This window comes from Fusarium falciforme, chromosome 6 (assembly GCF_026873545.1).
Source record: "Fusarium falciforme chromosome 6, complete sequence".
NCBI classification, from domain to species: Eukaryota; Fungi; Ascomycota; class Sordariomycetes; order Hypocreales; family Nectriaceae; genus Fusarium; species Fusarium falciforme.
In genome coordinates this window covers 1379223-1400459 of record NC_070549.1, presented here as the reverse complement: position 1 = coordinate 1400459, position 21237 = coordinate 1379223, and the positions used below count along the sequence as shown (strand labels likewise).

At 52.7% G+C, this 21237-nt stretch overlaps 4 protein-coding genes and 1 pseudogene across 5 annotated transcripts, besides 1 other annotated feature; 1 reads left to right on the top strand and 4 right to left on the bottom strand.

Annotated features, from left to right (window-relative positions):
- Window positions 1-1001: 1001 nt before the first annotated feature.
- NCS54_00798500 (STAS domain-containing protein) lies at window positions 1002-3569 on the bottom strand (the record flags this gene model as incomplete). The annotated part of the gene is made up of 4 exons (XM_053153386.1): window positions 1002-1727; window positions 1796-2309; window positions 2364-2990; window positions 3046-3569. The coding sequence occupies 4 exons, from the start codon at window positions 3567-3569 to the stop codon at window positions 1002-1004; spliced, it is 2391 nt and encodes a 796-aa protein (XP_053009361.1).
- Window positions 3570-4635: 1066 nt separating this feature from the next.
- On the bottom strand, window positions 4636-6035 carry NCS54_00798400 (Acetyl-CoA C-acetyltransferase; the record flags this gene model as incomplete). Its single annotated transcript, XM_053153385.1, has 4 exons — window positions 4636-5063; window positions 5113-5689; window positions 5738-5918; window positions 5971-6035. The coding sequence occupies 4 exons, from the start codon at window positions 6033-6035 to the stop codon at window positions 4636-4638; spliced, it is 1251 nt and encodes a 416-aa protein (XP_053009360.1).
- A 1659-nt stretch (window positions 6036-7694) lies between these two features.
- NCS54_00798300 (Glyco-hydro-cc domain-containing protein) lies at window positions 7695-8698 on the top strand (the record flags this gene model as incomplete). The annotated part of the gene is made up of 2 exons (XM_053153384.1): window positions 7695-8311; window positions 8365-8698. The coding sequence occupies 2 exons, from the start codon at window positions 7695-7697 to the stop codon at window positions 8696-8698; spliced, it is 951 nt and encodes a 316-aa protein (XP_053009359.1).
- Window positions 8699-9312: 614 nt separating this feature from the next.
- Window positions 9313-12867, bottom strand: NCS54_00798200 (annotated as a pseudogene). Its single transcript has 3 exons — window positions 12589-12867; window positions 12336-12535; window positions 9313-12286 (listed from the first exon to the last, which is right to left on the bottom strand).
- Window positions 9313-12867: a sequence feature.
- A 6238-nt stretch (window positions 12868-19105) lies between these two features.
- On the bottom strand, window positions 19106-20668 carry NCS54_00798100 (Peptide hydrolase; the record flags this gene model as incomplete). Its single annotated transcript, XM_053153383.1, has 3 exons — window positions 19106-19448; window positions 19505-20515; window positions 20565-20668. The coding sequence occupies 3 exons, from the start codon at window positions 20666-20668 to the stop codon at window positions 19106-19108; spliced, it is 1458 nt and encodes a 485-aa protein (XP_053009358.1).
- Between the last annotated feature and the right edge of the window lie 569 nt (window positions 20669-21237).

Genomic DNA, 21237 nt, shown 5'->3' with positions numbered 1-21237 from the left:
CATGATCCCGTTGTAATACGTTACCAAATGATGTTTCCATGTATGCATCCCATTGCCATCAGCAAAGCCTTTGACATGATCTCGACGCTGAAATGGATCCCCTGGTAAATTGTAGCTGAAGTTATCCCCAAACAAGGTGCCGAATCAAACGTTGCTTCTGACCGGACCCTTGCACTGCAATTTTAACTACGTACATGCCCTCAGCTTCTGTTGAAGGATTGGCCCAATCCAGAATGATGGCTTCGTAAGGCTGCCAGGCATTGTTGCCTCGAACCTGATGTGTAAGCAATAGAACTCCAGACTAACCTACTGCAGTGTGGGCCACAGGTTGTGATATAAATACTTGGGGTGAGTTGCCATCTTCGTGAGGGTCAGAGGGCCTGTCGTTAGTTCTTCAGTCTCATGATGAATCTCAGTGACGTTTGCCGGGGATATAATGAGTCAACCGGGAGGCCCTTTTGAATTGGATCTTGAACAGTGCGTACATGTATTGCACTTGACCAATGTGTTTGCGCATGTCATATCGTGCCTATCATACCTGTCTCTTCGTTAGGCTTCCTAGGGAGGAAAGTTGCAACTGAGCTACTGTTCGAGGTGCCTATCGAGTGACGAATCTTTCAATGGGCCATTAGGAGCATCTTGTCTGGTTTGAGACCAACTTGGGCGTCTTGTATGCCGGTCTGTTGTGCTTCTGGTTCGCAAGCTGCCAATCATGTCAAGGCTCCCTTGTGTGATCATCACAAGACGCAAGACTAGTTCCGTAAATGTCGTGTTTAAAATTCAGCAAAAGAGTGCATCCTATTGTTTATATAGCGCCGATTACCCAATGCTATCCTTTGTCGGCCCTCAACTTCATCGCTACACCGTAAGATTTTGGTATCTCCTCCGCTCTCCAACATCCTCAACGCTCCAGGGCCATGTATGCATGTATCAAGAAAGACCAAACCGCTGCCTTTTTATCTAAAGAGTCTTTGCTTTCATGAAAATCGGATCCAAGTCGTCTAAAAGTCTCTGCGTCGACTTGACTCTCCAGTCACGCTCTCCTCGTACTCTGTCAATCTCAGAGCCTCCTCGACGTCGTTGACAAAGTGTCCCTCGCCGCCCGCTAGCTCCACGATGCCGCTGCTCAGCATCAGTCGCCAGACTGGGTGGTCTCGACGCTGAGGGCATCTCGAGAAGAAGACGCGCACTTTTCGGTCGTGGTAGTTGCGCACGATCTCGGTCAGAACCTGAGTGCCCGAGCCGTCCATCGATGTGACACCGTGGATGTCAAAGATGACATTGCGGTTCATGTCAAGGCTGCGAAGACGAGGAAGAGCAGGATGCGCCTTGGATGTGCCGTAAAGCTCCAGCCTGCGAAGACGCGACTTGAGCTCGCCAGTGTTGGCAAAGGTCAGAGGCTCGGGAATCTTGACAATCAGGCAGCCCTCGACAAACTCCAGGCTGCTTCGCTCTCCCTCAGCATTCTCGAACCGGTTCGTGCCAGGGATGCGACCCAGAATCTGAATGCGCGGTCGAGTGCTATGCTTGATCACCATCAGGATCGACAGTCCCACGCCAAACGCCATACCCAGAGTCAGTGAGTAAAACATGGTCGCCAAGAAGATGATGGCCATGAGGCCCAGTTCGGTCCAGCCACGGATCTTCAGGAAGAAGGTGATGTCATGGGGCGCCTCTTCTATCAGCGACCAAGCCACCACGGAGATCATTGCTGACAGGACTGGTTTCTGGAAGGTGTCAGCATTGTTTAGGTAGCAATGGATCGTAGCATTGGCTACGTCAGTAGGGGACTTACCGGCAGGTAGTAAAAGTAAGGCAGGAGGAAGAATATGGAAAACAGCGAAATGATACTCAGGAACATGGAGCTAGCAGGACTCTTACCACCAGTACTCTTGTTCACCTTGCTTCGTCCATATCCGCCAAACGCCGGCAAGCTCATGAAGCAGCCACCTACCATGTTCGCGATTCCAAGCGCAATAAGCTCTCGGTTAGCGCTGAGCTGAATGCCTTGGATAGTCTCACTGGAACCCAGACTCTTGGCCGCAACAGAAGACTCGAAGAAGCCCAAGAGAGCAATCAGGAAGGATGTCGACATGGCACTTCGGATGTGAGGCATGTGTTCCAGCTTGAAGGGCCACTGGAAAGCGAGAAGGTTACCGTTGGCGGCCTTGACAGTTCCCAGAATCTCAACACCCTTGTTCTCCCAGTCGAGCTTCCAGCACAGAATGGCAGACACGACAACGACAAAGAAGCGGTCGGGAACGTAGGCGACTCCGGGAAACCTGGGCTGGAGGCGATTCTTTGTTTCACTAAAACCTGGTTAGAGGCATGTCAAGTCTCAGAGCCACCAAGCCACAACTTACCGACAGATCATGATGAAGAGAAAGCTGATTCCAGCAATGGCAAAAGTCAACCCGTGAGCTTCGTGGATGTTGCGAACCATGAACTGAATCTTCTCGACAGGGCTTCCATGGCTCACGCCCGCCTTGTCGGCTAGTTTAGCGAGTCCAAGTTCGGGAATCAGCTGGTCGACAGCAATGACGAAGCCGATGGCGCTGATGAAGCCGCGCAGGAACGGCTTGCTGAGCACGCTATCCAAAAACCCAAGTCTTGCGAGGCCGGCAATGAGAACCATTGCGCCCGCCATACCGGCAACAATACCGCAGATCTGCGCATGCAAGAGGTCGTCCTCCTCGTCATCTCCCGAACTGACGTTTTGTTTCACCACGGTTCCAACAAGAAGCGAGCCAGCAGCTTCGGGGCCGACAACCATCTGTGGGCAAGATCCCAGTAGAGCGTAGATGAAGGGGTTGAAGACGAAGGCGTAGAGACCGTGGATCGGAGGGACGTGGGCGAGGTTCGCGGCGAGGGAGAGGGCCATGGGGAGGTAGAAGGAGGCCATGGTGATGGCGGCCACCAGGTCGCCACGGAGGTATGAGAGCTTGTACTGGCGCATCCAGTTCAAGCAGGGGACGTAGTATGCAAGATACCTAGGAAACAAGTTAGCAGGTTGCTACAAAGCACAGAGTATATGCAGGCACTGACATGAATGCCGTATCCTCGAAACCAGCTTGCTCAGCAAGCACACTGCTGTGGCCCATCTTCTTGGTGCGCATTCGCTTCTTCAACCACCGTTTCCAATCGTCATGCCCCACGATCGTCGTGATCGCACTGTCCAGCACTGGAATGTGCGTTCCCGAAGCCCCAGTATCACTCCCATCCTCGTCGGTGCTCTGCATGGTCATGGCAGGACTCGACGGCCGCGGGCTAAAGGTGCCATGGCTGCAGACGCCTGGATGCGCCGGGTGGATGCTCGATCGACGGTGGTTCGTGGATGTGGTGTTGTTGCCCTGCATCAGAGGGGTCGACTCGCTCGCAAAGATCTCGCTAATGGCGGCTCCAGAGGCTGGACCAGGCGAGGTGGGAGGCGAAGCCATGGGGGCAGAGCTGCCGTTGCCATTGTCGCTGTCAGATCTGTTCTGGGCGCTGAGAGCCTGGCGGAGGGCACTCGGCTGGGCAGGACGGTGATCGGTGTGCGAGTTGGTGCGACTGTGGGAGGGTCTCACCATGATTGCGAAGTCGAGTGCGTGATGATGTTTTTAGAAGATGCTGGGTGGAGGAGTATGGGCAATATCAGACGCGTCTATGCTGAATTGTTATCACAACACTGCAGGGGAATTGCACTGGATGGATATTGAGGCCGTTTGCGATCCAATGCTTCAGCCGACAGTCGTCGACAAACACGGGCCGACTTTTGACTTTGACGACGACGGGAAGAACGCAGCCGACGATGACGAGAAACGCATCGAGCCGAGTCAGCAGAACGGGACGGTTGGAAGTCAACAATCACGCACGAGTCACGGGGGAGCAGAGCAGAGCAGAGCAAAGCAAAGAGGAAGCCAGCGACAAGAAGTAAGAAGGAAAAGAAAAAAACAAAATTTCAGGCTCGCTAAGATGAGGAGGTACCTGCCCAAGGACCCCATTCCAAACCAAGGGTCCTTTTTTCTTTGCCTTTGCCCTCTGGCGTAATCATCAGGCAGTTTGACCATCTCAGATCCCAACCCGTCTCGCCCAACCGGCCAATCACGTCCAACCGTTGGAAACCCTTGAAGGAAAACTTACCCACCCGCTGCAGCACATGCATCTCGGTGACATCAGGGCGCGCCGCCCGTCCCCAGGTGACCCCCCGATCCACCCAGCGGTGTCTCCTCCAGTACAGGCGTTCCAGCGAATGTGGGCGAATGGCTGGGCCCGTGTTGTTCAGCGATCCCTGCTGCTTGTAGACGGTGGAGGTTGGAGGTGGTGCCGTGGACCCGACATCGGCCGCGGAGGATCAACGCTTTCAACACGAGGTGAGCCGCCCAATGGCGTCGACCTGGACGTCGTCTCTTCAACTGCAACAGAATTGGACAATTGTGCGACAGGCGAGAGTTGCGGTGTGACCTAACGGCTTCTGTTTCGCTTCCGCTACATCTCACCGAGGCATCTCCATCATCTAGATTCGGTAATCTCGCTCACTGAGATGAGATCAAACTTGACTCGTGGCTTTATCCAACGTGATATATGCATTCATGAGGTCCAAAATAGGTGGCTAAGTATTGATAGTGTCACAGAATAAAACATGCTCCTTTTCCCTTACACCTGCTCGTTAACGAACAAGCCCGCCATGCCCTGTCCAGTACCAATACACATGCTCGTCAGGAGAATCTTCTTCTTCTGACGCCTCAACTCGGCCAGACCTGTCACGATCTGTCGCGCACCTGTCGCGCCCAGTGGGTGACCCAGCGCGATAGCACCTCCGCGGGGGTTCAGCTTGTCCGATGTGAGACCAAGCTTATCTTGGCAGTAAACAGCCATTGAAGCGAAAGCTTCGTTGATCTCCACGACATCAACGTCCTCAAGAGAGATGTTGTGTTGTGTTAGCAGCTTGGGAATGGCAATGCTGGGTCCGATGCCCATGATGCGAGGTGCCAGACCAGCAACAGTAGAGCCGACATACTTGGCCATGATGGGCTGGCCAAGCTGCTCGGCAGTAGATCGCTTCATCAGTAGCAGAGCGGCAGCTGTTTACCAGTTAGTAACATAGCAATTTGAGGCTGGAATTAGACATACCTCCGTCTGTGATCTGACTGGCGTTACCGCCAGTAGTGCATCCGCCCCATTGAGGGAACGCCGAGCGAATCTTGCCGAGACCCTCAGCAGTGGTGCCCGGTCGGATACCCTCATCCTTGGTGAGAGTAACCTCCTTGACCTCACCATCGGGTCCCTTGACCTTTGTTGTGATGGGCACAATCTCGTCGTCAAACCAGCCCGCCTTCTGCGCTGCCTCAGCCTTCTGGAAGCTCTCGGCGGCATATTTATCCATGGCCTCGCGCGTGACGCCAAAGTCCTTGCTGACGTTCTCGCTCGTCCATCCCATGGGCTGCATGCAGTCGACAGCCTCCTGGCTCTGTGATGTGACAGCCTCGTCGAAAGGCTTGTCGAGGGCGTCGCCGCCGACCGTCATTTGCTCGGCGCCAATGGCAATACCGATCGAGATGGAGCCATTGGTGATGGCGTGGGCAATGTCGGCCGTGGCCTTGAGACCAGAGGAGCAGAAACGGTTCACGGAGGAGGCGGCGGTCGTGTTGGGGAAGCCGGCGGCGAGGGCGGAAGCGCGGACCTTGTAGGCAGCTTTGGCATCGGAAACCTGCAATCTGTCAGCCATAGTCTTCAGATAGCATGCAATGCGCCTTACGTTTCCGAGGCAGATATCCTCAACCAGGGCAGGATCCAGATGGGACAGCTCTCGGACCTCCTTCAGGAGAGCATAGAGCATATACTCCAGACTTGTGTCCTTGAAGCCACCCTTCTTGGCCTTGGTGAGAGGCGTTCGGATAGCGAGGGTGATGACGATATCATCGGGGTTCTTGGATTGACTGCATCGCAAGGTCAGTCAGTTGAAGCTAAAAAGTTAGGATGGACACCGACATGTTGCTAATGGATGACCCAGGGGCCAGGTGTTTTATGATGGAGCCAATTCGTTCAACAGCCATTTTGGATACGGGGTGAAAGTGATAAGGATGATTGAAGATTAGGAAACAGAGGATTCTCAGGGCCCTTCTTGTTCTTGTTCTTGTTCTTGTTCAAGTAGGAGAAAAAGATGCCGAGGCCAAGTTCATCATGGGAGGGGTCTGGGAGTTTCTAACCGCTATTCACCCATCAAACGGCAAGCTGTCGCGGCACTCGACGCGACCTGTTGTGGGGCCAGCCGAGGCAAAAGCTGGCCGTGGTTCCTCGGGATGCGGAGTCCATCCGCCGAAACTCCGGGGTCAGCTTTTGCGGGGGATGGTTGCTGACATAATCGGCTTTGACGGGCCTCGGCATCTCGGCGAGCAAGCCTCCGACTATCAGGTCCTCCATTCCAAGACGCTGTCTGTTGATACAATCAAGCTGCGACACCATCATCCAGCCACCATTATGTGCCTTCTAGCTCTTCTCAACGACTTTTCGCCTTGAAAGCTAAGCACTGGCCCTTGTCAACAGCTTCGCCGCCGAGCCGGTCTCGCTACAGAGGGATGTTGGCTTCTCATGGCAAGGAGGGCGTCTGCCCTTATCCGAATTTCAGGGACTGGAATTTACCCAAACCTAAACGGCAAGGTATCCGTCGACAGCGTCTTTTTGTGGCCAAAACAGCCTATCTGGCCAAGGCCCCGACCCTCCATCAATCCCACTGTTGTTGCCTTCTTTTCGGAAGACGGATCTTGCTCATGGCCATGACCAGAGGAAGTCCAACTCACACGCACAATGACAGGGACATCAAGTGTGTCAAAAGGCGTCAGTGGGCTTTAGGGACTTTTTAAAGCTCGCGACAAGAGCCAGAGTCCAATTTTGCTACCAGCTCAAGCCTTGCGGGTTCCTGCGTGGCACGCATGGATGGCTGAGATCCAGTCCAAGGACTTGCCGAAGTGTGTCACTTTGCCCTGGATCAGGGACCATCCACTAAAAGTCGTCTGTCAAATGCATAGGCTTTCTCTGGCGTTCCTAGCGCAGCCGACGCCACTGGTAAATCTGAGTCCACGACGCCTCTGTCTTAGCTTCACGAACAATGCCTTCATCCGGATCAATCAGACCAACCGGTGAGACAGGGACCTTCACGTCTGTCCCTTTCTCGGATAGTTGCCACGAGCCGGTGAAACTCTTTGGTCTGTCAGGTTTGAATGGCAGACCCAAGAAGTTTTGGGGTTTGAGCCATGATCCGATTTATTGAGGCCATCGCCCTCCATCTTGCCATTCTTCGTCTCTCTTTTAACATATCACTCGTTCTCTTGAATCATTCATCTGTTTTTTTCTTCTCTCTTCACTCTCTTTTTCTCTTCGACAAGTGACATTGTGGTATCACTATTCACTTGGCTTAGACCCTTTTCCGGCGCAACTAGTCACGGCCCTGCCGACATTTGTTGTATCCCAAAGACGGCAGCAACTCGGAACAAGACTAGAAAACCGAGGATAGCTACCCCCAAAGCAACTAGCAGTGGTCGAATGGACCGATCTGGACCATAGAAGGATTGGTCTTAAGAAAACAGCAAGCTCCTGGTTGGCCCTTATCTAATTCTCGCCGTCTGCTTCAACCTTCAACCTTCGTATCGCCCTTCACAACAGTGGCTATTCATACCCGGATTTTGTGCTCTCACTCATTCTCGCAATCATTCATTATGACCTCAAAAAGGGCTCTTCTAGCGATACTCCTGGCAGGATTGACATCTGCCACACCCAACGGAAAGCGAGGTCTAGTCTACACCGCCGACAGGAATGACCCCGAAGACGACAAGATCTGGGTCCAAAATGGAAGTGATATCACATGGTACTACAACTACGCCGACTACCCGTCGCCCGTTTACGCCGACATCCCCCAGGAGCAGTTCGAGTTCGTGCCGATGATGTGGGGAGTTGGATCCGACAGCAGCGACACAAGCTTCCTCGACAGCGTCCAGAACCGCATCAAGAGCGGTACCAACATTACGCACGTCCTCGGCTTCAACGAGCCCGATACTACCAGCGACTTTGGTGGGAGCAATCTCGACCCCAAGACCGCCGCTGAGGCCTGGGTTGCCAATTTTGAACCCCTGGGTCGGATGGGAATCAAGCTCGGTCTGCCTGCGTGCACCGGAGGTTGGAGCTCGATGCCCTGGCTGAAACAGTTCCTCGGGAACTGCACTCAGATTAAGAACAAGGCAGGCATCAAGGGAAACTGCACATGGGACTATCTTCCTGTCCATTGGTACAGCAATTTTGAAGGCCTCGCCTCTCACATCGGGGAGCGCCTCGCCGAGTAAGATTCACCACTCTCCCCTGTACTAGATACAACTAATAGTATGTCTGTAGATGGCCCAATGCCGAGATCTGGGTCACCGAGTACGCCTACGCCCATCAAGATCCCGGTCCGACTGACGCCTTCTTCAGGCAAACGCTAAAGTGGTTCGACGAGTCCGACTTCATCGGCCGTTATACTTACTTTGGTGCCTTCCGCTCTGGCATCTCCAACGTCGGCCCCAACGCCGCCCTCCTCACAAACGACGGCGGCCTGACGGATATTGGTGCAGAGTACCTGGGTCTGAACACGACGGGAGAGGATAGCGCGGCCCCTCCAGCAGTGAACTTGCCACATGTAGGATTTATGGCGCTGGTATTAGCTGTGGTATTGAAGATGGTGATGTAAGGAACTGGTCTCGGCGGACTATGGTGTTGAATGGAGTTTCTGGAGCCTTAAACTGTTGTTTTCGCACATCAGATATTTTCTGTCATTTGTTAGAATAAAAAGCTTGTGTACTACGGAACTTGACGAAACACTACACTACAATCGTTGCTCACTGGAGATGGTATTCACTGGCGATGGCCCTTGGAGCTTCTGTCACGTACCTAAGATGTAGCGAGTACATGCACCAAGGTTCCTTGTATCGAAATGTTCATGACCAGAAACAGCTACCATTGGCATGATACAAACAAAGAACTACAGAACTCTGATTCGAATTCTTACAAATCTCACGGCTTTGGATCCTTATGAAATTGAATGTGTCTTATCATGAAGCAGTGTATTCGCAACCAGCCTTCCATGCTGGAGCGGGGGATATCTAGGTTCTCATCGAACAACATAACTACAAAAAACAAGTGATATCAATAGTCATCAACTTCCGACATATCAACAGATGCACCATTCCTCCTCAACCATCAAATCTTTTCCCAGCTGATGCATCTATTCTCACTCTTTCTCTCGTACTTTTGATGCAATCCTCCACATTACTCTCATATTAATACCATAACAGTCGTAAAAGATTACGCCTCGGTGGCCGCCAGGCCTTGAGGCACGATATGGCGATCGACAGGACCTCGCGAAACGCTTCGCTTGCCAAGGGACTCGCCAGTGTCCTTGCGGGAGAAGGATGCCCATGTCTTGAAGCTGGAAAGGGACATGGTTCGGCTGAGTTTGTTGCCATCCTCGCCACCCTGGCCCCAGACACCACGACGAACGGGAGCATCCTCGAGAAGGTGGTAGTGTCTCTTGATCATCTTCCAGAGCTCGATGCCAGCGACAAACACGACAGTGAAGCCGACGGCCAGAGCCCACTCCCAGGTGATACCAGTGTGCTTGAAGAACTTGTGGTTGATGACGGGGATGTAGACGACGGGGAACACGGAGAGACCACCAATGATGACGGACCAGAACAGGAATCGGTTGGAGTAGATATCCTTGAAAACGGGGAACTTGCTGTCGTCATCAGGGTTGAGGCGGAAGATAGAGCGGCGCAGACTCTTGAACTCCCAAGCGGAGATCAGGATGAGCCATGTCAGCTCAGCAAAGGTAGCGGCACGAGCCTTGAAGACAGGGATACACTCCTCAGAGTACCTCTGGTTGCACTCCTTACCCAAGTCGCCGCCATTGGCACCGTAGATGATGATGCAGAAAGTGCACATGGTGCAAGCGCCCATGATGCAACCATAGACAATCATGTCGATAATGATCTGGTTGGTAAAGACACCACGCTTCTTGTCTTGCGGGGGCTTGCGCATGATATCCTGAGCAGCAGCCTCACGACCGAGTCCGAAGGCAGGGAACGAGGAGGTCGCCATGTTGATCCAGATAATCTGCAGAGGCGAAACAGGGAAGACGGAGAAACCAGAGCTGTCGACAAAGCCAAGGCCAGCAACCAGAAGAATAACCTCGCCCACGTTGGAAGTAAGCAGATGCAGAACAAACTTCTGGATGTTGTCAAACATGCGGCGACCCTCACGAATAGCAGCAACAATCGAGTTGAACTTGTCGTCGGTGAGCACAATCTTGGAGGCAGACTTGGCGACATCGGAACCAGAACCCATGGCAATACCAACATCAGCGCGAGACAGAGATGGGGCATCATTGACACCGTCACCAGTCATGGCCATGAAGGCACCGCGGCGGCGAAGGGCATCGATCATGCGGGTCTTGGTGTCGGGGGCGCAACGGGCAACAACCAGAGGAAGTTCCTCAAGGGCGTCGATCTCTTCATCAGTCATGCGATCAAAGTCGGTAGCCTTTTGGACAATCGACTGGGCGACGTGATCCGGCAGGATACCAAGGTTTCGGGGAATGATACCGACCTCCTTGGCGATGGCCTTGGCAGTCTCGGGGTGGTCACCAGTAAGCATGTGAACGCGGATACCAGCGTTGGAGCACTCTGCAATCGAGGGCTTTGTCTCACGTCGAGGAGGATCGTAGATACCAGCAAGACCAAGGAGAGTGAGACCCTGCTCCACTTCGGCACGGAGCTTCTCATCTTCAGCGGCGGAAGAGGCCTGCTTCGCAGTGAAGCGACCATGCCAGGGACGGTAAGCAATAGCAAGAACACGCTGACCTTGAGATGCAAGGGCGTTCATCTGGTTGAGAACATTCTCCTTCAGCTCCTCGGTGACAGGCTGCTGGTTATCGCCAGTGCCAACGTAATCGCAAAGGTCCAGGACACGCTCGACAGCACCCTTGGTGAATACCAAACTCTTCTCAGGCTCAATGATGGAACCAGTCGCATCCTTAGGGGCATCATAGATGACCGACATGCGCTTGATGGAGCTGTCAAAGGGGAACTCGGCAGTCTGCTTCCAGCCTTGACCCTCGAGGGTCTTCTTACCAGCATTGAAGCGATGGGAAAAGACCTGAAGAGCGATCTCGGTAGGCTCGCCGGTTGTCTGCCACTTCTCCTCTTCGTCGTCGTAGCGAACAGTGGCCAGGTTGCAAAGGGCAGCAGATAGCAGGAAGGCTTGGAGCTCATCCGTCATCTCACAATCCACCTCGGGGCTAGCGGCCTCGGCGAGCTTGGTAGCCTTATCCTTATCTTCGGGGATATCAAACTTGAGGACAGCAGCACTTCGCTCGCGGTCGTAATCGCGGGGGGCCTCCTTCTCCTCCGGCTCGGACTCATCTTGCTTGGAGTAGGTGACCTTGCCCTTGGTGGGATCATTGGGGCTCTGAGACTCGCGGACAGTGTAGATGTGAGACGAGGGAATCCAGACCTTGCGGACAATCATGGCTCCCTCTGTCAAGGTGCCGGTCTTGTCAGAGCAAATGTTGGTGACTCCTCCGAGGGCTTCAAGAGCGGAGAGATCACGGACAACGACGTTGGCCTTTCGCATGACAGTGACGGCGACGACCATGGTGATGGTCAAGACAGCGACAAGCGACTCTGGAATGATAGCAATACCCAGCGAAGTCGCATAGATAATCACCTCATTCTGCATGTTAAACTTGTTGACAGCAAACACGATAATGGCCAAGATGACGGCACAGCCAAAGAGCACATAGGCGAGGGCGGAGAGCTTCCTCTGAAGAGGTGTACCCTCGGTGAGACCCAGAAACTTTCCAATGACATCGTAGATACGCTTGGAAAGACCGACGACAGGCTGTCGCTTACCATACTTGCGCCAGTTCATGGAACGACCTGCCTTGCGCTGCTTCTTGGAGGTAGAGGCCGCGATCTTACCGACTTCAGTGACCATACCAGTAGCAGTGACAATGCCACGACCACGGCCCTTTCGGACAATAGTAGTAGCGTAGGCCATGTTGACACGGTCACCGATGCCAATCTCATCCTCAGACTGGACAAGCTTCTCCGTTCCAGGAGCAGTGATGTTGTTATCGGTGATCTTTTCGACGGGGATGGATTCGCCGGTAAGCTGACCTTCCTCGCAGGCAAGGTTCATAGCTTCAAACAGTCGGAGATCGGCGGGGACGGTGTCGCCCATCTTGAGGAGAACGATATCGCCGGGAACGACCTCAGGGCTTCACAAGGTTAGCATTTGGAGCTTCGCGAAAACCGCAAGAAACTTACTTAGAGATGACCTGTGTCTTTCCGTCGCGGAGAACCATGGCACTAGGAGAAGAGAGAGCTCGGAGAGCATCCATGCGCTTCTCGGCGCGGTACTCTTGCCAGAAACCAATGGTGACGTTGAGAACGATAACGAAGACAAGCACACCACCTTCGATGTAATCTTTGATACCAAAGCTTAGAGCCATGGCAAATGCGAGGACCTATTGGATCAATTAGTATCACCACATGATTGAAGCGAAAGCGAAAGACGTACAATAATCATGGCATTGAGCAATTGCTTGGTCAGAATGCTGTACCAAGGGATTGTGCCGCCGACATCGAGCTCATTCTTGGGGTACTTCTGCTGAGCTTCGGCGACCTGCTGGCTGGTAAGGCCCTTGTCAATGCTGGTGCCAAGGGCCTGTGCCGTCTCCTCGACGGAGAGGAGGAACGGATGCTTGGGGTATTCCGCCGCCATGGTCACAGGTTCGGAGGGGTTACCAGGACCAGAGGGACGTTGGAGGGGAAGGAGGGGAAACCTTGGTGTCTTATACTTTGGCTCGGGGGGTTATCGCGACAAATATGCTAAGGTGTTGAGGCTTGAAGGTTGTAGAGGATATGTAGAGGTACAGATAAGGTACCTAATCCGGCGTCATCCACGTGGAGAAAGATGTGATGTACAGAGTCTCGGCTAAGGAAAGAGCGATAGACTGACTTTCCAAGACAAAGATTGAGGAAAGTAAGTACGACCGAGAAAGTAGGTACTTTTGACTTGAAGTTGACAGAGGAAAGAACGTTGCGAAAGGTGCGGGGGAGGGGTCATATATACTTTGCAACCCTCCCTCCGTGTCCGAGACTCCATCGTTCCTTGAATCGATCAAAGACGCTTGATGAGCTCCAAGGTCCTCGGAGCGGACCTGGGCGCCGGGACTCTGCGAGTCGTTGCCAGGCCCGGAGGTCTTGGCGGGTCCCCACATCCGAACGCGAGGACAGGTTAGAGCCGCCACCGGCCAAGATAATCGCCCTACCAGGATGCAGGGTGCCAGGTGTGGGTCTCTGTTTGAGGAGGCGTGGTGGTATCAAAACGGTCGGCCGTCTCCGGGGTTCGGTGCTGAGGGCGTCGGCAAATCCGTGACGTCAAAGGGAGAACACGACCAACCGTCTTTTACGCTTTGCTTGCAGTATTACCTGCGGCCTTCCGTTTGACATATCTCAGCATCTCCCGCAACGACAATCAAGCCGGCAATCACATCACTGATGCTCGCACTTATCGGCAGCCTTCACTTCAGACTTGTCACAATCTCCCCTCCCTTCGGCCCTTTCCTCCATCCGGGTGGCGTTACCTTGAAGCAACGGTACGTACCTCGACAGAGAGCGTCCGCGACCGGTGAGAGGGTATGTCGAGCGTCCGTGGTGGTGTGCGTGGTGGAGATCTTGGCATCTTGGCATCTTGGCGGGTTGGGCAAACATGGCAGTCAAGCCAAGGGCAGACCACAAGGTTGAGGGCAAAGGGGGAACAGAAAACACGACAAAAGACACTACCGATCAACCTGTGAGGTCATTGGTGTGCATCACGGGTTGGAGCATGGGGTGCTTGCGGCGGCACGGATCCTTCTCCAAGCATCGTTCGTCAAGCTTGACCCATTGCGAATATCGGCATTCCCCTTGCCGTTCTCAGGGTCATGGGCTGCTGGCAGATGCGTTGCAACGGTAGATATCGTCATCGTTGTCGGTTGATGTCTGCCTTTGATCGAATTGGAAACCCGGTCCGATCTCCTGGTCCAGCTGACGATGAGCCTCCCTCATGACCAGTCTTTCGAGTTGACATCTCCGATGCGGACGGGCAAGACCGAGGCCCTGGATGGAATGGCCAATGCTCCCCCTCATATCCAATCTCTCCACGCAGGTCCAGCATCTGAGACCGCAGCAAGCTGCTATCTCAGTTTCTCATGCCCAGCCGGCATCTCACCACTATCCAAGACTTGAGCTGCCAGGATGCACATGCTCCCGCGGTGTACAGGCTAAAGGAGCTAGTGCTCAACAATCCGCCACCTCACCGAAAGCCTAAATGAACCAAGGTTCAGCTGGTTCGACACGCCTTGGCGCCCAGCCGCGCGTGCTCTTGGCGGTCGTCGCAAGAACCTCTGTATGGCGAAAGCTACCTTGGCGGCTCTTGGCGCTTGCAGGATGACGCCTATCCAACCGAAAGCTCGTACTCTGAAGCAGATATGCAGAGCTGAACAGATTCTCCCCCACGCATTGATAACCCAGGAGCAGCAGCAGCATATCCTGATCGTTTCCTCCTTCAGCATCTTCTGCGTCTCTTTTACGTGGGGTCCAGAGAAGATGGAGGGGTTCTGAAGTGGTAGCAACGTGAACAGACGACTTGAAGTTCCCTTGGCAAAGCTGCTCGTTTCTGGAATGAGTCTAGAGGCGTCTTGGCCATGTGCTTTTCACGCTCCTTCATTGGCGCGATGCAACATTGTGTGGATCGTCGCCCCCCGGTCTGCCCCTCCTCCAAGACCTCCCAATCCTGCGCTTATGTCACTTAAGGTTCTGGGCAAGTGTGACGCCTGCGCTAAGCTTATCGGCTGTTTACACCAATCACAATTCACAATTCTCCTCCATTGTCCAATGAGATGACAGAATAGGGGGCATATGGAGAGGACCTTTCGAGCCACTCCTCACGAAACCGGCGCCTCTTGGCAGTTCTGGGCAGATGGTGCACTCATGTTACGTCTTGGAAAAGGAAAAATGGGCATGAAATTTTTTTCTCTGGTGTTTCGCTTTGGTTGAAACAGTTCCCAAGATGATATGTCTGGTGTCCCAACCGAGTTCCCTCTCTCTCCCTCCACCTTTTGGTCACACCCTTTTTAACAGGGGGCCTGTCGCTTATCATCAACCGTTCATCCGCGTGATCATTAGTCCCCGGTTCATAGACCGGGCAGTGCTTCTTGAATTTTCCATTTCACTGCCGTCATCGCCGCTCGGTCTTGCCGACCCCGTCTTTCATCTCCCCTGTCAACAACCATCATCCTCCGGGTCTCCGCCTCCGCTTCGGCCTCCACCCTCCGCCCCTTTGCCCCACCTCCGCTAGCACCGGGCGTCGAAATCGTACGAGTCACGTGCTCCGCCGCGGGGCCCACTTTCCTCTCAGCCCCCGTCCCGCCCAAAAGGCAACAGCTTGGCTTTGGCGCGCAGGTGAAAAGTGGGGCGGGCGTCCTCCTCCGAAGCGCGAGAAGAGCCGAGGCAGGGAGGTCAAGGGGAACTCCGGCGTCCGGAGGCGGAGGTTATGCACGGCTCCGGGGTTTGTGACTGCTCGGTGTGCTTCGGACGAGGAAGCCGACCATTCACGGACCGGGACAGTAACACATGGCGGGGCTGTTATGCAAGCCATTGTGCTCTTCACTCACAGGCCGAACAGCTGCTCAATAATGTTTGAACTTGTGTTGAGGCTAGAGCAGGCGTGCAGATTACTCACGGCAGCTTGCATTCCGTCTCTCTTGCTATGCAGTAGATACACGTATCCATCTCTCTGTGCAGCATGAAGGCCTGAGGAGAGAACCTTTTACCCAGTCACGGGACGTATTGGCCCTACAACTCTAGCACGTTTTTACGCCACAACACGACTGAAACCAGTCTCTGGATACCTCATCCTAGAGAAAAGACTCAACCATAACAACCCAGCAAGGGGGCCTCAACTAGTACTCGGCTTATTTCGGAGTTTCGTCCCCAGGAAAAGCCATCTAGAACTTTGCTAATCTCAACACTATCCCTGCGATCACGTAACACCTGGCCTCACTGGGTCGTATCGACATGTGGCTTGCTGCTACCCCGGACCCCACGTCCCCCAGCGGCAGTCCGGGGACAAGATTTTTGTCCTCGTGACCTTGCACGAGAGACTGCTTACAGAGCGGTCGAGACATGGAACAGTCATGTCTGTGAAACTAGAGCATGTGGAATGACTCGTTTATCATCGTGTCTATCCTCTGGGGCCAGAGTTTTTTCTCGCGGCTTCCGCGATTGACTGTCAATACAGTTACGAGCATCCAGGCATACTATTGCGGTGATCTTCACACACACTCACTCTCGAATTGTCAAAAGAGAAACTCTTAGTCAGAGCGATGGTGGAGAAATAACAACACCAGCGCCCGTTGACCTTGTCCGCCAAGCTTCAGCGCCATTGGATGCCGACCTGTTGGTTGAGGTGAAGTCGGAGCACATCAGAACCTCGCGGTGTGGGCCAAGAAAACCGGTTGAGGAGGAGTCTTTGATGCAAGATGACACATTTGTCTCCTCTGAGCTGGTGGTTATTACGAGTCTTGGGTGTATTTTCCGTGGAGAGTGCAGATTTTGCCGTTGGACAGAACGGCACGCAACGTTGGCTCACACGGATTCGTTCCATCTCCCTGCAGTCTCTGGCTCTTGTTGTCTCCTCCTCAAAATAAGCGCCAAACGAGACGAGAATCGACGAGGATCTTCCACGATGGATGCATTACATCGAAGCCCCGCTCTCAATTTACACATTTTGACATTTCCCCCCTCAAGCGTCCCAGCCACTTGTTCGATACCCAATGTCTGCTTTTTTTTTTTTCTCTTCCTGCATTAACTACCAGAACCCACTTGTAGTCATTTTAACCAACAGAGACGTCCGGGGTCATGTCCCGAGCTGCTGATAGGTCTCCACTCGCATGACATGAACGGCTCAGAAGCTGGATATCCAACCGGGACACCGACTGCGGGAGACGGTAACACGTAGGAGATCAGTACAACCAACACGAGGGTCGAGGCCTTTCGGGAGCAGATCCAATCATCCCTGCTCTAGATCGGATCAGTGGCCAAGCAAAGCCGTGTCTTTGCATCTTAGATTGCCGACGGCACTGCGTGCTCATGTCGACTCCTTTCGCCAAGACCGGGCTTCAATCACCTAACCACTGTTCCCTTCCCCTGGACGCACAGGCAGGCATGCTTGGTTCAGCCCAATGCCTAGGTTGAAGCCAAGAAACACAACGTCCGCGAGGCCCCAGGGTTGAGGCCCCTTCTCAGCCGTCCAGATCTTGCAAGACATGCGAAAATCCCTGCCCGTGCCGCGAGCCCACCGCCTATCTGAACTGTCCACCCCCGTGATCCTAGCAACTGCGGCCTGGTGGATATGTCGTTGGCCAAGAGCCAAGGCCTCTCGGGATACCACACCCTAGACAAGGCCAAGACACCAACTCAACATGGGCAAAAGCAACGTCTTGCTAGCAGGTTTTGCACCCTTGCACGGCAGACGGAATACTTCGGAAGGTTCTAGCAGATTTAACTGATACCCCAAACCAGGTCCCATGCAACCATGGCATCCTTTAGCGATGAATGAACTGATGTTTAGCTACATGGCGTTTCTCGATGCAACTGTCCAGTAGGGCCTCAACGAAAGTCGGAGAAACTCCGAGATTGCAGAGATAACAAATGTCTTGGCGATTGGACCGTTAATGAACTCTGTATCTACTACTTCGAAGTTGCCTTCGTCTCTTGGCCTTCACCCGTTAGTACTTACCCCGGATTTTCACTGCGCAAGCTCTTCTTGTCCTCTCCTTAATGCAGCCAAGAGCAATCTCGTCCCAGATGCGGGTCAGTGAATAACACAAGACATTACAACTTTCGCCCCAAGCCTAGCTCCGTCCGAAGATCTCGGACCCGAGCGCTAATGGCAAGATAACCGACCTAGGTTCTAGGTTCCAAGCCCGGGCATGCGAGATTCGAGCCTGACTGCAGGGTGGGTGGCATAAGCATCTTGGCAAGGAGTATTGGCATCTTGGCCATGGGAGCAGTTGGGTCTTTAGTGGGCGGAAGACTTGGGTGTAAGTCTTGGCTCGGAGGAGAGGTGATGGAAACGAAATCGCAAAGGGGAGATGCGAAGATGAAGAAATCTGGACCGAGGGTAATTTCGGTTACGGATTCAGGAGAGAGAATATGTCGGGTTTGATGGTATCCTAGGAAGCATCTGGAAGTAGATTGAGAGCAAACCAAGACTCGATCGCTTCGCGTCACGCTTGGGGTCTTTCCTGAATCTTGAGTACCCTGGATTCACTGAAAACTTTATGGTCATCACATCATGCTTTTTGGCTCAAACTCTTCAGTTAGGGACGAAAGGTTGTGATAAGTCTAGATTCTAATTTCTTGATATCTGTAGCCCATGCATGGGTCAGAATAGTCAAGTGGCAATGAGATACGTTCTAACTTCAAACCATGTTGATGTTGGTGTTGCTCCCTAGCCTTGTTTTCATGTCAACACCCATCAAACAACTACGCGCTAGTGGGTAGATGTTCAGTAAATACGCTCTATCTTAGCGTAAGACTATCACATGGAAGCTTAATCATCATTGGTATTGCCTTTCTGAACTTGAAGAGCAGATAGTACCCCAGTTAGGCTTAGGGTAGGGAGCTCTACGATCTTTGACAACTGATTCGTTGTCGGAAATGGATCTGTATGGTTATATAGGGATAAATAGTATCGGTACCTGGGACGGTGTATCGTTTTAGGCGGCATAGATCTTCACCTTTGACTACTACCGAGGCTTTCATAGGCTAACAATGGGAGATAAAATATCATGCAGTGTTCAGTCGAAGCCTGATTTATCAAGCTGTTTCAACTAGAGCCATGCATGTTTAAGGCTGCACTGGAGGACGAGTATATGGATATTCAGAAGTATTTGACCTTCGAAGTCAAAACTGATTTGAACTTTGTCAAGTAAATCTAACCGAGGTGCTTATTTTCAAGCTTCCTTACTGTCCTAGATATCACCGTCTCACATAAACACCTTCCTCTCGCTCCCGCAACTATGCACCTTCTCTGCACCTCTGGCAACGTTGGCCCATCTTGCCATGTTTCTCGATATACCACGCTTGCTCTTAGGATTGACACTAATGGTTTCGTGTTCCGGAACATCATCGACATTCAGAGCAAGGTTTGCCGCTGCGAAACCCGCTGCCTTTGCGTTTACCAGCAAGGCCTCTTTGTTGATATTGTTAATGTCATCACACGAGGTGTGGTAGCATGCGTCTTGGGGAGCTCCTGCGCCAGTGAATATGCCGGACGAGGGGATACCGAGCTCGAGAAAACCGATGTAGTCAGATGAGCTTCCAAAGGGACTGTATATCATGTCAGTACTTGCATCAAGAGCTTGGAAGGTGTAACTTGCGTGTACTCGGCAGGGTAGCCCTGGTCTCTCAAGTATTCAAAAAGAAAACGAGCCCCAGTCTTGTGTGCGTCCGAGTCGGCATACACTATGTAGTATGGCTGTGGAGAGGCAATCATGTCGTAGTTGAAGTAGAATCGGATCTTGCTCGCCTCTTCTTTAGAGAGATTGGAAGCATAGTGAAAAGAACCAATCATCCCACTCTCTTCTGCGCCCCAGAATGCGAAACGAACCTTGTTCTTTGTCCCTCTGTACCTTTTGAAGGATTCGGCGATGCTAAGCAGTGCGGCAACACCACTACCATTGTCGTTGATGCCAGGGCCTTCTTGAATGGAGTCGAGGTGAGCGCCGAGCATGATGATGTTGTCGGCATCGCCCTCCTTCGTGTCGGCAATAATCTGCCAGGTTTCTCGATCCTCGGTCAAGACGTCGATGGACAGGGCAACCTCCAAAATCTCCCCCTGGTTAATACGCTTCACCCAGGAAGCACCTTGATCATAACTAACGACTCCAACAGGCGCAAGTTTTCCAAAGTTCTCTGCACCGAGAGAAGCTGATCCTCCAGTCTGCTTGGGATCATCGTTGATGATGATGGCAGCCGAGGCACCATTGTCCTTGGCAAACTTGAGTTTGTCGGCAAAGTGGCATTTTCCACGTTTAATCAAGGCGATTTTTCCCTTCACGTCGATGTCATTCCATTGATCCTGGAAGCAGCCGGAGCCACGCTCGTCATCAATTGGAACGAGAGCCAAGGGGGCGGTGACTCCCTCGGGAGGGGTGGCGTGGTTATACTGCAACGAGATGACTTGGACATCATCTCCGCCAGGGCCCATCAAAGTGATATTTCGAGTATGAGAGAATAGGTGTGTGAATGGCTGGACAGTTATGTCGAAGTGGTTACCACAGCCTAGGCGAGCGAGAACAAAATCGAGTGAGGCGTTGTAACCGGGGAGCCCGAATGCTCTGTTGCCATCATTGTCCTGCGCAATCTTGTACAAGTTTTGCAGAACATCTTGCAAGCTGAAATAGAGTTCAGTAGTGAACAGAGATGACAATCAGATAGACTCACTCTTCCGAATTGATACTAGCTGCCACTCGTTCAGGAGTCAACGCCTTTCTTGCAGAAGCTCCAGTCGCCAAGGCGATAGTGGAAAGGAGATTGCTGAGCTTCATTTCGTATAGTAATGATTTACGAAATAGAGCCGAGTCCCAAGTTACACAAGATACCCCCACTAGACATGAGATAGTAATCAAATGCCGGGTAATGATGCCTTTTAATATTTTGCATCATCTTCGTCAGGTCGATTTGCGAGATGTAAGCTCGCATTTCGAGACAAGCCCCGGGCTCTCTATGAGTGCTACAGATCATAAAGCTACATTCGGTTATGCTAAAAAGTGGACGAAGTCCGAAGTCCGACTTTGTCACTCAGCCACAGCACTCTATGTTGTCACCATCAGCTTCAAGTTATCATTGGCGATCTTGAGGCTTAGATCTCCTGATCAGAGCGAGCCGACCAGTGAGGAGCTTAGTAGCTTTTATCCTAGCACATGGCAATTAACCATCCCACGTAATCAAATTACCGGCGTTGGATCAAGACGCTTGATCCTAGTTTCGAGTCCGACACAGTCCGAGCAGGCCTATCAGAATCAAGATAAGCAGACCAGTTGTCATGACAAGCGAATTTGGCAAGTCAAAACGTTACTTCATACGCTAAGAAAGATTCTGATTACAAAGAGTCAAG